Below are 14,151 nucleotides of genomic sequence, written 5' to 3'. Positions count from 1 at the left end.
AAAGAAACTGTTATCAGAGAGTATTAGTTTTTTCATTGCATTTATCCTATGCCTATAGTATCATGCACATGTCACTAGACCTTTTTTAATAAGTTGGAATTTATGGTTTCCAATTTGAGTAATGTCTCTTTGTTCATCTACTTTTGAGTAGTGTAAATCATGCAATTTCTGAAGAGTTGCCATCAAGGGTTCCCAATTTTGCTCTGTGCTAGTGAATGTGAGGGAAAAAGTTGGTGGCCCTAGCTGTCAGATCATTGCAAAGACATTTTTTTTAGCTAATGTGTGTAATCTAGAGAAATTCTAATTCTTTTAAAGTCAATGTAACCAATATTTAATTTTAGCATTCTTTCTAGGTTTGGCTTTTCTTTGACATCTTTTGCAATTAGTTTTCTGCCTTTAAGTTTCCCTTTCCGTATTCTTACCCACATTGTTGAGATGACTTATTGTATAAGGACTTTGACAGTTTTGAAAAACAGGTTTATTGTGTGATATGCAAATTGTCTTTGTGAGCTTAAGAGTTACCATTGTGCAATCTTTTGGTATGTAAACCTTTTCATAATGTCATCGTCATGCGTGCTACCAAAAAAAAGTGTTGGGAAGTTCATTTCTTCAGCATATTTGTCTTGGAAAATGCCTATGAGACAATTGTCTTGTGCAGGTGCGATTTCTAGTATTTTATCCTGCATTTGGTGTATGCACCTAGATTCAATGAATCTGTGTATCAAAGTTTCTGATGGTTGTTCTTCTTCCGTGTCACTATCTGTATCAGTATCACTATTATTTATTTCTATTGTTTCTTGGTTATTTGAATTGTGTTGTAGGATGGCTTGCCAATCTTGCTTGATTTGCACATTTTGTAATTTGTAAAGCGGTGTGCTTGATAGTTGCAATAAAGCTTGCATTATAAGGTTTGGGCACACCATTCCTTTTTGGAATGCATTTTTGTACTCCAAGTGCCTCTTTAGCGATACTGTAATTGTTGTTGTGCTATCAATAGATTGTGGTAGTGCTGTTTGTATTATGTCCATATTTGTTGGGACATTAATTATCGAGCCGGTCAAGCCTAGTTGTGGTCTTCTATGGCCTAGTTCCCAAATTTGTGCAAATGCAATTCTTAGTGAGACTAATCATTCTTCTAGTTGGGATAGATGTTGTACATGTTGCAATGGTTTATTAGTGAGAATATCGTGTGGTGTTGAATATTTTGGCAGCATATGTTGTTGTAATGCATTGTTACAAATTCAACATATTATATTTCCTGTTGTAGTACCATCAAATTGCAATAGAGTTTGATAAGTGTTCTTTTCTTTGTCTTTAAATACCCTAGTATCTTTTTTAAAGTGTAATATTAGGCAATTTGAACAAGTATACTTAGGAGTATCTTGTATTCTTTGTTTAAAAATTCCTATTGGTGACAGTGAACTAGTCCTTTTATTATTTTTTCATTGAAATGATGGGTTGATGGCTATTGGTTTTGGGATATTGTAATCTTTGGCAGCTTCAATATCTATAAGCTTTTCACTTCTAATTTGTTTTTCTAGTTGACGAAGTGTGATCGTTGAGGAGTTTGTATTGGTTGATTTTGTTCTTGTACTTATAGTCATATTACCCATTTTGCTTTGTTGAGGTTCAATATCTTGCCCTGACTGATTACTAATAGCTAGGACTTGTTCCAATTGTTTTTGTGTAGAACATGAAGTCATAATCTTATCTATGAGTGTTCTTTTTAATGTGCGAAGTGTTAGATTTTGTGTGTATTTGGTATTTTCATTTCCTATTTCTAAGAGTGGCTCAAAATGCCCTGAAAGTGGATTTGTGTCATGGAAGAGTAAAGAATAGCATTTTGTGTTTGACAATTCTTTGAAATGCAAGTACTTTTTTCCCGTTGTTTTTGACCAAACACATATTTGTATATTGAGCCAGTTTGAGATCCAATGGATGCAAAAAATATCTCCCCATAGTCCTGTTTCTTTATCGTTTGTGGTTGTCATCGCAGACAATCGCATGCGTTGTAGATAAGTGTTTCTATCTCGAATATGGTGCATTTCATACAAACTTTCAGGGTTGATCTCATCGTTGTATGACTTGATTTATTCTACTTCGCATCTTGAAAGGAAGTTTAAGAAATGGTCAATTACACCATTTCGCAATTCTATGGAGGTGAATCGATTTTATAATAGGAACTCTAGAGAATTGAATAAGCAATCGCCACTATTGTATTTGAAATTCGTAATTCGACATATGCCATTGTGTTTTAACATTTTGTTAATGTCACAAGTATTAGCACCCATCATACGTTGAGATGTTTTGACTTCTATGACTTCGAACTTTTGTTGATTCTCATTTTGCTAAGAGGTTTCCATTTTAAAATTGTCAAGTTAGAATTAATTGCAATTGCTTAATTCTAGATTTTGGGCACTATGAGAACTGAACACTATATACTGCACTTAAATTTATTGTCTACTTACAAAGTTTGTTAGCTACAAAGTTCGTCACCTACAATGCAAATAAATTGCAGATTGTCATGGAAAATTTCAAAATTCTTGTAAAGTTGAGCGCAAACTTACTTGACGACATGCTTATAAGTAGACTAATGGTGAACAGTTTCTTTGTTTTTGATGCTATGGTAAAGTATGTAAATATACTTCTAGAAAGATATGTTTGTGTATATAGATATTCTTAATCATTTATGGTTAGTTAAAAAAGTACTTGTAAATACAATCGAGACAACTTTCTTTATATAATACAAATGGATAAAACAATATTTCCTTAAAATCCTAGATCATAATACACAATTTGCCTCTATGTTTTAGGAAAAAGACTATTATGTGAAACCATGTAACAATTAAAATGTTCTATGACTAACAATGGAATGCAAATAGGAAACAAAAAATATGTCGTATGTATGACAATGGCATGCAAATGAACAAAATTTTGAGAATGTAATAAATTTGTATAAAACCATTTAACTTGCGAAACAAATACTATTTTGTGGAAGTATTTGACATACCTTCAATATTGTCAATTGATGTGGAATATTTGTATATGAAATCCTGGAACAATTGAATCTTTTATATATTAGTATTAACATTAAAAAGAATTGAATTTTATACAACAATAAGAATTCTTATTAAAATTATTGATTCCTAAAAATAATTTTTTAATTTTTCAAAACAAATGCTTAATATATTCAAATTATAAATATGTTACTAAATATATAAATAAAATTATTTAAAATAAAAAAAACTGGTATACAAAATATATTATTGTTGTCTTAAAACAAAATTGCAATCACATATTGATAGTTAATTAATAAAAAATTATAGTGTTATTGCCATCATTTTGCAAGTTAATTAGTAAAAATTTATAGTGTTATTGCCATCATTTTACAGTTTGTAAATTCAATAGTTGAAAGATAAATTCAATTTTAGAAAATTATAACTAATAGAAAGTTGAACCTAATTAAATAAAATAGTAAAAATAAAATTAAACTATATTAAAAATGTTAATGCTAAAATATTAACTCTTACATTAAAACTTACAAATAATATCAAATTTAAAAAGTTAAAAATAAAATAAAACCTATTAAAAATGTAAATAGTAAATTCTCAATTCTTTTGAAATTTTAAATTTATTAAAAATAAACAAATATTTATATTTATCAATTTTTATTTATTTATTTTTTGATAAAAGTGAATAGAACCACTGAACTATATTAAATTTTAAAATTTTTTTATAGTGTTTGGTTCAAAAAGCACTGAAGGGAAAGAACCAATAAGAAAACCCTTTAGTATTGCTAAATTAACACAAGCCTATTCTACCCAATACCAAATGCCCATTGGCATAGTATATCGAAAAACCCATCCCAATTACATAAGCCGCATTAGATATAAAGGAAGCCACCAACAGAAGCATATAGAAGGAAGATTAAAGTATGATCACCGAAGGATGCATATCCATTGCTGCCAAAAAACATCAGTCTGAACCACCCCTGTCTATGAAACACAATTCTCCAAACCACTGGTTAGAATGATACCACATAGCAGAAATGAAACCATAATTAGAGACCTTGTCAAAATAAACATTGTGACCAAGCATAGCAGAACCCACACCAAAGAAAAGCCACACCAAATAAGGTGGTTGATGAAGAATACAACTATGCCCTTCTTTACTTCAAATATTCCAAAACCGAGGAAGGGATCTCATCCACACTTACCTCCCACATATTAGCTTCACTATCAATGGCTAAGTTAGCCAAGAAATCTGCAATCTTATTCACTTCCCTATAACAGTGGGAAATCAAAAAGGAATCAAAAAAATCTAATTTTTGCAAAATATGATCAAGTATATATTGTAATTGCCAACAAGTCGACTTCTTTTTCATGACACTTTGAATAATAACCATAGAATCACCCTCAATTATCAAGTCCTTAATTACCAAAGATATAGCCATATCCAAACTGAAGGACAAAGCAAAGAATTCTGCATAATTGTTAGACTTGAAACCAATCGTATGACAATGAGCCTGAATAAATCTTACCTTATGATCATAAATTACCATACCTGCCCCTGCCAAGCCAGGGTTCCCATGAGAAGGACCATCAAAATTCAATTTAAAGTGCCCTTGCAGAGGAGGTTTCCAACAAGCAAAATTTCTTTTACCTATAATTAGTCTTATTTAATATATTTATCAAATTTTTATTTTCTATTTTAATGATAATTATATTTGTGATTGTATTGTATACATAAATAAAATACTATGAGAGATGAGGTTAGAATCATTGGTCAAATGACATTGATTGAATAATTTTATCCAAATTTCAACTTCTTAATCAAAGAAATATTCCCTTACACTTATATTTCTAAGTTTAAAATAAAAATAATTTAAATTTATTGAACCGGTCATATAAAAAATAAAAAATAATAATTTCATTACTATATAATATATATTAAATTTAATTTTTACATTAAATTTAAATTCACCTAAAATTTATTTCTAATTATTCTTCTATTCTTTCACTATTAAAACTATTGTATAAATTTTCTTCATTTTTCATAAATAAAATAAATAAATTCTCTTCACTAATATAATTAATTAAATTTTAATCAAATTAAAACTTTCAACATTTTCATAATAAAATTGTTACTATTAATCTTATATTGTTAATAATGTTAATATATTATTACTATATTACTATATAATGTGATATTTTAACTATTATATTATTATTATTTATTATATTTTTATTATTATATCATTATATGTTTATATTATTCTTATTATTATATTTTACATTCTTCTTGAACACAAGCTGAGAAAGCTGTAAAGATTCGATACTTCATTCAATCATTCAATTATAAAACTGAAGAAAACAAAAAAATAGGCATACGATACTTCATTCAATTATGAATAAAATGGAACTGCACAAAACAAGAAACTTGTATATAAAGTGAAATTGTTACTGTCAAGGTTGAGTCTTACATATTGTTTGATTGTTTTACAAGGGTTGTTCATTATCCACGTGTTCAAAAGAACTCTGAGATAGACATGCAAAGCAATCCACGTGCCTTGTCCATGCCTCTACATTTTCCATGTAACTTGTTTGCATACCTTGTCTATGTTGCACATGGACATTGGTTGTTACTTTCATGTGCATGAGCCTAGTAACATTGACTAAAAAACATGGAGGATGACTATAATTGATGTTGCAGGTGAGAGAAGGATATCAGATAGTTATAAGATGCGCCTATTGAATGAAGCATTAGAGGGTTTAGAGATGGTGGGTCCTCAGAGTTTCATGGAAAATGGCTCAGAGCTGCTGGCTTCGGCATTGAAAAAGCTTGAATCGGCTTTCATGCCTGTTGTGGAAAACAATGCTGCTATAAATCTTCATGGAGAAAAATCTTCTGAGAAGGAGGATTTGGTTTTAACTTTGGATTTAAGGCCTGTTGAATTGATCAACATAATTGCAGAGAAGTTGAATAGCTTTGGTAGGGGTCATAAGTGCTTGAAAATGTATTGGGAAGTTAGAATTAAGATCCTGAGAGATAGTTTCAAAAGCATGGAGACTCATTATCTGAGGTATAATACTGCAAAGAGTGTTGATGCCATAGAGTGGCATGATGTAGAGGGCTATGTTGTAGCTTGGTTGGTGATGTTGAAGAAAATAGTGAAGGTCTTGGTGTCTTTTGAGAGGGATCTCTGCTGTAAGATTTTTGAGACATTTGGGGAAAAGGTATGGACAGAGTATTTTGGAAAATTGGTTTTTAGGAGTGGTATGAGTGCGCTAATAGAATTTGGGGAAGCTGTTGCACTTAGCCAAACTCAACCTCAGAAGCTGTTTAAACTATTAGATATGGTTGAAGGATTGCAAAGCTTGAAGGAAGATTTTGGAAATCTTTTTGAAGGGTCAGGATGCTTGGAAATCAGGGTTAGGTTACAGGATTTGGAGAAAAAATTGGTGCACAGTGCTTGCCAAGTGTTGAGAGACTTTAACGGGAAAATTGTGGAGGATGCAGTGATTTCCAAAGATGGAACTACACCAAGGATTGCTAGTTACGTTGTAAATTATCTAAAATTAATGGTGACCAAATATGGAAAAGTGATGATAGGGGCTTTGGAAATGGAGGATTGTACAAGCCTTGCACAAAATGTTAGTCTTGTTATAGATTCTTTCGAGTTGAATTTGAGAACCAGAGCAAAGGGGTACAACGAAATCGTACTAGCAGATCTATTTCTAATGAATACTTATTGGTATATATTCAAGAGAGCTAGAGACAGTAAGTTGGGATCAGTCTTGGGCGAACCCTGGTTGAAGCAGAGGAGGCGGCTTGTTAACCAACATGTTTTGAGCTATGAGAAGGAGAAATGGGGGCCTCTGTTGAAGCATCTGAATAGAAATGGATTGGTCATATCTAGTCATGGAAGAGGAGGGGCAAGGGACTTGTTTAAGCAGAGATGAGAGAAAATGCAGATAACAAGCGACATTGCGTGAAGCTCACGAATTTAAAGAAGCCTTCTATTTACTTCACCCAAACTTCTATGCAGTGGACTGCTTCCCAAAATACAAATTCCATTATAACCTTGAAAATCTGTACAGAAATTTTCAATATCCTTCACCATTGTATAATATTTCTTTTTCGTATTTCTACAAATTCTTGTTTGATTTCGTGTTCTGTGAGAATTGAGCTTAAAAGGGAAGACAAATTTCTGTCCAATTTCATGTTCTGTGAGAGTTGAGGAAACGCGAAAGACAAAATGGTAGGTTTTGGTGTTCCTCTGGTAGCGGCTACTACAGCTGCAGCTACGGCCATCAGATTTTACAGTCGCCTACATACACAAGTAAAACTCATACCCTAACCCTAATCTTTTTCTCTTTTAAGTTTGATTTTCCTTTTGTTTCTGACGGAAATATGGGGAAGTTCTATTGCCCTCAAGTTCAGAATTCTCATTTTTAGTGAAGGATTTAACTGATGGTTTTTGAAAACTGCTAAATATCAAAATGGGTACTAAGCTTCCCCACATCTAGGATTTGTATCTAGGATTAAGAGAGAAAAAATTATTTGCAGGGAAAAAATTAAGAATTCTGTTCTTAAAATAAAACCATAGGTATTTTCTGAGAAGTAAAAACCCTAACAAATCTTTCAGATCTAGGAAAGAAGTACTGAATCAGAGACAAATTTCACATAAACATTTACATACATTTACATTTCTCACCTAGCTAATCGCTCGAAATGTTGTCACCTGTCTTTGTCACTAAAGTTCTCACTGTTGTTGTTCTTTGCCTTGCAGGAAAATGAATAATCGATCAATTGCATAAGAGCCCAAACACACAATGCAAATGACTACTCCAAATTGTTCGAGACTACTCCAGATTGTTCGAAAGTTAAAAATTAAGTGAACTCTGCCAATTTCCTTCAATTGTATTTAATGTATAAAGATTTTTACAGATACGTTTTGCAACAACGCAGATTTCCAGCTCAGTTTGCAGCTCGGCTTTAATTACAATAATAATTATTACCATATGTCTACAGTTCCCAAAGTAAAGTAATATAATGTGTAATTTTTTTCCGGTACATATTTTCTTATTTTTTATTTCATTTAATCAAATGTTTCAACAACATTGACGAATCATATTAAATATAAATGCTATAATATTAATTATTAATCCAATTTATATATTTCAACTTTTGCTCAAGCATTGAAGCTCTAAAAATTCTTAGTGCTCATTGGAGGAGGTTGAAAACTAAAATGCATACAACGATTGTGTTAGTTTTTGCCTGTCGACAGGAACTAAAAATGATATTGTTTACTATTATGGTAAAAGAACGCCATCAATGCGGGCCTCAATTTGATGGTCGACCCTGATAATCAGACATATTTTTTGTGAGTTAAATATGATTATATTTAATATATTTCTTATAAATAAGATGTCTATCTTCCTACGATTTTATATAAAATAAATTATGATTGATAGAAATTTATTTTTTATATGATATAATTTTCTTAAAATATGAAATTTGATGTCTATTTATATATTAAATTATTAATATTTAATAATAAACATTCTATTAGTAATATTTTATTAGAATAAGAATAATTGATATTGTAACAAAATGCAACTATTCAAAATAATAATATCTAAAATTATTTTTAAGTAAATATTTAAATAAATGTTGTTTTGTCTTTTCTAATCTATCTATTTATCTATTTATGGGTGCATCTATTTAACTATTTAGATAAATATTAAAAATGACATTCATATAGAAAAATAAAATACCTTTTAAAATAAAAGTTAAATAAATATATCTTTCAAATTTGTTTAAAATTAACTTAAATTTATTATGATTTATTGCATTATTATTTTAAAAAATATCCCTTTAATAAAATATAATTTAAAATAAATTATACCTTTATGTTTCTATGTATATATAATAGCTTATATAGATATTAAAAAAATAACAACTTAAATAAATATATAACGGTAAATACATTTTAAATTAATATAAATATCTTAAATAAACCTAACTAAAAATCTTAAGACATATAGAAAAGGCACCTCCAGACTCTTAGGGTCTCAAGACTCTTAGGTCTCTTAAGTATATGTTAAAATGGTTTAAGGTATCTATGGTAGTTTTAAAATGGTTTTAAGACAAAATGTTTTGAGTTGGAATTTGGTTTGTTACGTTGCAGTTTTAAAATGGTTTTAAGACAAAATGTTTTGAGTTGGAATTTGGTTTGTTACGTTGTATCATTATGGTTGAGATTAAATATTAATAGAGTGGATTTTAATGTTATGAAATTTGACAATTACTTTTTTTTTATTAAATTAAATGCATATGTTAATATATTTCATAAAAGTTGATGCAATGTACTTGTTCATAATTTATGTGTATTTAAACGTGAATTTTTTTTACTAATTTAATTTAAAGTTAGTGACTTGTTTTTGTTAACAAATAAAGGTAAAGATGAAACAAAAACATAATATCATAACTTATACAATTTAAGATTGAAGATTCTAATTCTTTAGGTTGCTTGATGGGTTCTCATAAGATTTAAGATTGAGTCTTCTAATTTCGTTGGGTTGTTAGGTAGTGCCATAATCAAGTGATTAGAATGCATGTATTTCTTCTTTATATATTAGTGTAAGGTCAAAATAACGCATTCCTAACACTTTTCCTCTTAGTTTTGCACTCATTTTAGAATCTTCTTATGATAACCATGTGATTTTGGTCACTTTGACTTTCTTGTATGTAATGCACAGTTTTTTCACTAGAAAACACAACTTTTTTTTTAAATATCAAAATATGTGGTTAACTTCACTTGAGTGTACAACAACAAACACTTGCATTAATGACCTAACTAGGATAGGTACCTTATGCCTTTGTATTGTGACAAATATTGTGAGTGTGGAAGAAAAATTATAGGGAAGCATTAGGCAATTCATGGACTAGGTCTTACTACCATCATGACACCTACCTCTTGGTCTCAAGGGTTAATAGAATAAGCATAAGCCTCTACTTGATCAATAATATATTTAGGAAGTTTCAAAATGAATTAGCTATAATTCTTATACATTTTCATATTGTGTCCCCTAGCCTTGTGAAAAGAGAAATAATTTGAGATCAATATCTTTAGGTTATTGTAGAGGTTGTATATGTTGTCATCAAAGAACCCAGATTTCTTTGTGACTTGTTTTAGTTATTCCTTATAAGTTCCTTAATGTGAATGTCATAATTTTATTTAACAACCACTAATTGTAATGCAAATGTTATAAATTTGATTGTCATCACCATTGTTCTTAATTGGAGGAGCATTAATATGTCCATTTATAGTGACACTAATAGCCCTAAAATTTTGGAACTAAATAGTTGCTATTTTTATTTTGATTTTGATTATTATTTGTTCTCAAGTGACCAATATTTTTTTGTTTCTAAATGTTTTCCTTCCATTGTTGATGGAAACTTGGTCAATTCAAATAACACTTTCCAAGGCTTCCTCATAAGACTTCTAAGATAGGAGCTTTTGGAAAGATATCACATAGCTCATGGTTACATCTATATGGGGTTTTCTAGTTGAGGAATACAAGACTTGTCTCCACCGAGTCAAAAAGTGAGCTACATACTCTTTATCTTGTTCCACATTAAGGAATCTCATAATCCCTATTTTGACAAGCTTGTTTGTATCAAAAGAAATGATAAAATCACCAAATAGTTCTAGAAAAGAATGGATCAAAACCTTGAGTAACCAATATTACTAGTCAATTATGATTCTTTCTAGGGTATTTGGAAAAATCCTAGCAACAATTATGGCCCAATGGAGTTCTTGGAAAAAGATATTGTAAGCCTTCATGCACGAGTGTTTGGATCCCTTCCCCTTTGAACTTGGGAAGTTTAAGGAGTGGCCTAGACAACATAAAGTTTCTAATGATGTGGTCCAAAGGTTCTTTAAGGTATTGAAGATAAGTTCTTGAAAAGGGATCATGCACATAAAGGGATGGTCCTTCAAAGACAAATCCTTTGTAGAGAATGAGTAGCTAAGTTGAACTTGGGATCTTAGATTTGGTTTTTGATACCCCTATAATGTAACATAATTGAAGGCACATTATTGATTAGGGGAAAGACAAGTGGGGTCATGCACTTTTTTGTTATTCTTAGTAGTGCAGTAGTCCTTTACCAAACTTGCTACAGAACAGTGGTGCAAAGATCTCTAACCGGATCTTCTGTAAAATCTGAGATTTGTAATTTGAGATTCAACTTGGAACTGATCTCATGCATTTTGAGATATAAATGTTCGCAGTTCAACCTTTTTAGTTGCAATGAGCATTCTAGTAGTTAGTCGTTTCTTTTAGTATCTGCACTGAGTAGTCCAACAGTGAGCCATTTTTGTAATTTGGTAGTGAGCCACCTATTTGTAAACACAACTATAACAAGTTATATTTTCCTAAGAGTTAACACTCTCTATGGTTTTTCCCATTTGGGTTTTCCACGTACAAAATATAGTGTATATCTTGTGATTGTGTTCTTCTTTATTCTGCATTAATTGCTTTACTTCAGTCAAGTTTGTTTGATATTTTTTAAGACAACTTCAATTGGAAAAAAGTTTTTTGTTTTAAATAAGTGGGAATACTGATTCACCCCCCCTCTTAGTATTCTATTGCTTTCAACCTAATAAACAATTGGTATTAGAGATTTTCTCCCTTTCTTGAAAAGTTTAACCACTTGAGGGAGATATGTGTTAGTTGAACCATGACACTTATATACTTGGATGAACAATTTCAGATGGATGAAGAATTGAAGACAACCCTTGAAGATTTAGAAAGTGTTGAATCAGAGAATGGAGAACTGAAGGAGAATGTGAAGATAGAAAATGAATGTGTATAGAAGCTGAGAGAGAAAATCTAGAAATTCAAGTTGAGACATAAGGAGGTTAACAATAAGTTGAATCAAGCGAATGAGAACATCAAAGACCTGATGTAGAAAATAGAGGAAAAGGATAAGACTGAACAATCCCTGAAAGAGACATTAAAGATGAAATATGAAGAATGTGAAAATATTGAACAAGAAGTGAAGAATCTAAAGCGAGAGAACAAGATCCTTGACAGTAGCAAGCTCCTGGAATATTTGATCAGCATGCAACAAGTTAATTCAGATAAAACTAGACTTGGTTTCCAAACCGCTGTATGTGCAAATTAGATTGTTAAAGAAGAAAATAAGGAAGTCAAAGTTGATAGAGAGAAGAAATCAAAAGATGAGAATAAATCCTAGAATTAGAAATAAAATGCAATAAGACCATTGATCTGACAACCCAATGCATAAAGGTACCCATCTTTTAATGGCTATTGTTTCAAATGCAATAAATTTGGACATAAAGAAAGCCTTTGTAGGAATCATGTTGTGAATCAGAATTATAACCCAATTATTGCAAACAAGAAGAGTTATAACTTTCAAGTAAATTGTTACAATTGCAATAACTATGGACATAAGGCCAGTCAATGCAGATACATATCTCATCCGGTAAGATTTGAGAAAAAAATTGCTGGTCATTTCAAATGCATTCAACGAGGAAATTATGCTAACCAATGTAGGAAAGGAAATGAAGAAAATATTGCAATGAAGAATGATAAATGAAAGAAAAAAGAAAAATTGGTCTAGAGAAAGAAGAATGAGAACAAAGGAAGTGATCCTGAAGTACCAAAATCCGGTGTAGGCACTGCTTCCTTCGAAAATTAAGTTTAGAGCTTTTGGTCAGGGGCGAAGGCACCAAGATGGGGGACCAAAAAGATGCCAAAAATATTTTTGGTCCCCAATAGGCCATTTGGTGGATGCCTTATTTGGTGTGCGCCAAATAGGAAAGCTCACATTTAAAAGAGCAAAAATCATATTTTAGAAGCCATTTTCTGCTAAACTTGCATTTGGAGCTACATTTCTCACCTTCCAGACTGGGCACGCCAAATAGAGACATAGTTTTGGCTTCTAGTAGTGTGATATCTTCATCAAAATGGCACCAAGACATCGAGGGGGTCGAAGAGGTATGTATTTCTATTTTTTTACTCTCAAATTTTATTTAAAATATGGATTAAATTAGGTATTTCAATTGAAAGTTGTTAAATTAAATTTTAGGAAATCAAAATCCATTTGAAAATGTTGAAAACCCACCACCACCTCCTCATGAAGAGCCTTTTGAAGAAGAGGCACAACCATCCCCTCCCCCAATTCCTAGACATCCCCCAAGAACACAACAAAACATATTAGGGCAAATTGAAAACAACAAAAAACAACTTGAGGAGTTGATAAATAGACTGAAAGATCCTAATTCCACAACCTTTCATAGGACAAGCCTTCCAGAGTCACTGCAATCTATTGTAGCCCATGTAGGTTTAGTGAGTGGTCAAATTAATATGTGGTCCAACAAAAGAGAAGAAAAAACAATTTTATGCAAACAATTTATCTTATACTACAGTAAAGAAAAAGAAAATAAACAAAGTTGACTTGTGTGCACTTTTCACGGACCCTAGAACCAATCAACCCTTACAACTTGGACGTAGGAGGTTCCCAATCCATTGGTGCCACCATGAAGGAATAAGGAATAAATTTTGGGATAGGTTGTGGATGGTTTTAGATCAACCACCATGTAATAATCATAAGGTGCCTCAGTACTTTTTGAGGAAACTCTATTGTGAGTTTATCCTTAATGAGATCCCTAACTATTTTGACTACCTAAAATTTGAAGGTAGGGGTGGGGTATCCTCACATGACAGAGTAGGGGCACAACGCGACCCAAACCTAGCACCAAAACCCTTGGGTAGACCTATGGTAGAGCATGTGACTGTTCCTTCCATTATTAAGGACAACCTTGAGGTGAATGCCTTAGAGTCCATTAGCTCATTGACTCAGACCCTCATACAGTATGTTGAGCCTCTAGTACATGTTGACGCAGATGAATCTGATAGGACTCGAGTTCCATCTCACTACTGTCAATCATGTGGGGCCCTTTGCACTTATCACCCTAATAGTAGTCAGCATGCACCTACACAACAACCATCTGCTACAGAGAATATGGTCATGAAAAAGTCTCTTCTAAGTGAGACATTTGACATTGATACCCAGGTAAATTTTTGCAACTTCATTTAATTTTTTTAATTAAATTTT

At 31.4% G+C, this 14,151-nt stretch overlaps 1 protein-coding gene across 1 annotated transcript; it reads left to right on the top strand.

The window, feature by feature from the left end:
• The first annotated feature begins 5,690 nt into the window (after nucleotides 1–5,690).
• Nucleotides 5,691–6,962, top strand: LOC131072845 (exocyst complex component EXO70A1-like). Its single transcript, XM_059221915.1, has one exon. The coding sequence runs from the start codon at nucleotides 5,691–5,693 to the stop codon at nucleotides 6,960–6,962; it is 1,272 nt and encodes a 423-aa protein (XP_059077898.1).
• The last annotated feature ends 7,189 nt before the right edge of the window (nucleotides 6,963–14,151 follow it).

This window comes from Cryptomeria japonica, chromosome 6 (genome assembly GCF_030272615.1).
Source record: "Cryptomeria japonica chromosome 6, Sugi_1.0, whole genome shotgun sequence".
NCBI lineage: Eukaryota > Viridiplantae > Streptophyta > Pinopsida > Cupressales > Cupressaceae > Cryptomeria > Cryptomeria japonica.
Note: the sequence above shows the minus strand (reverse complement) of the source record. Positions and strands in the feature narration are given on the sequence as shown.

What these genes read in the sequence shown, in the direction of transcription:
- LOC131072845 (XM_059221915.1), top strand. Translation starts at nt 5,691, where the DNA reads ATGACTATAATTGATGTTGCAGGTGAGAGAAGGATATCAGATAGTTAT.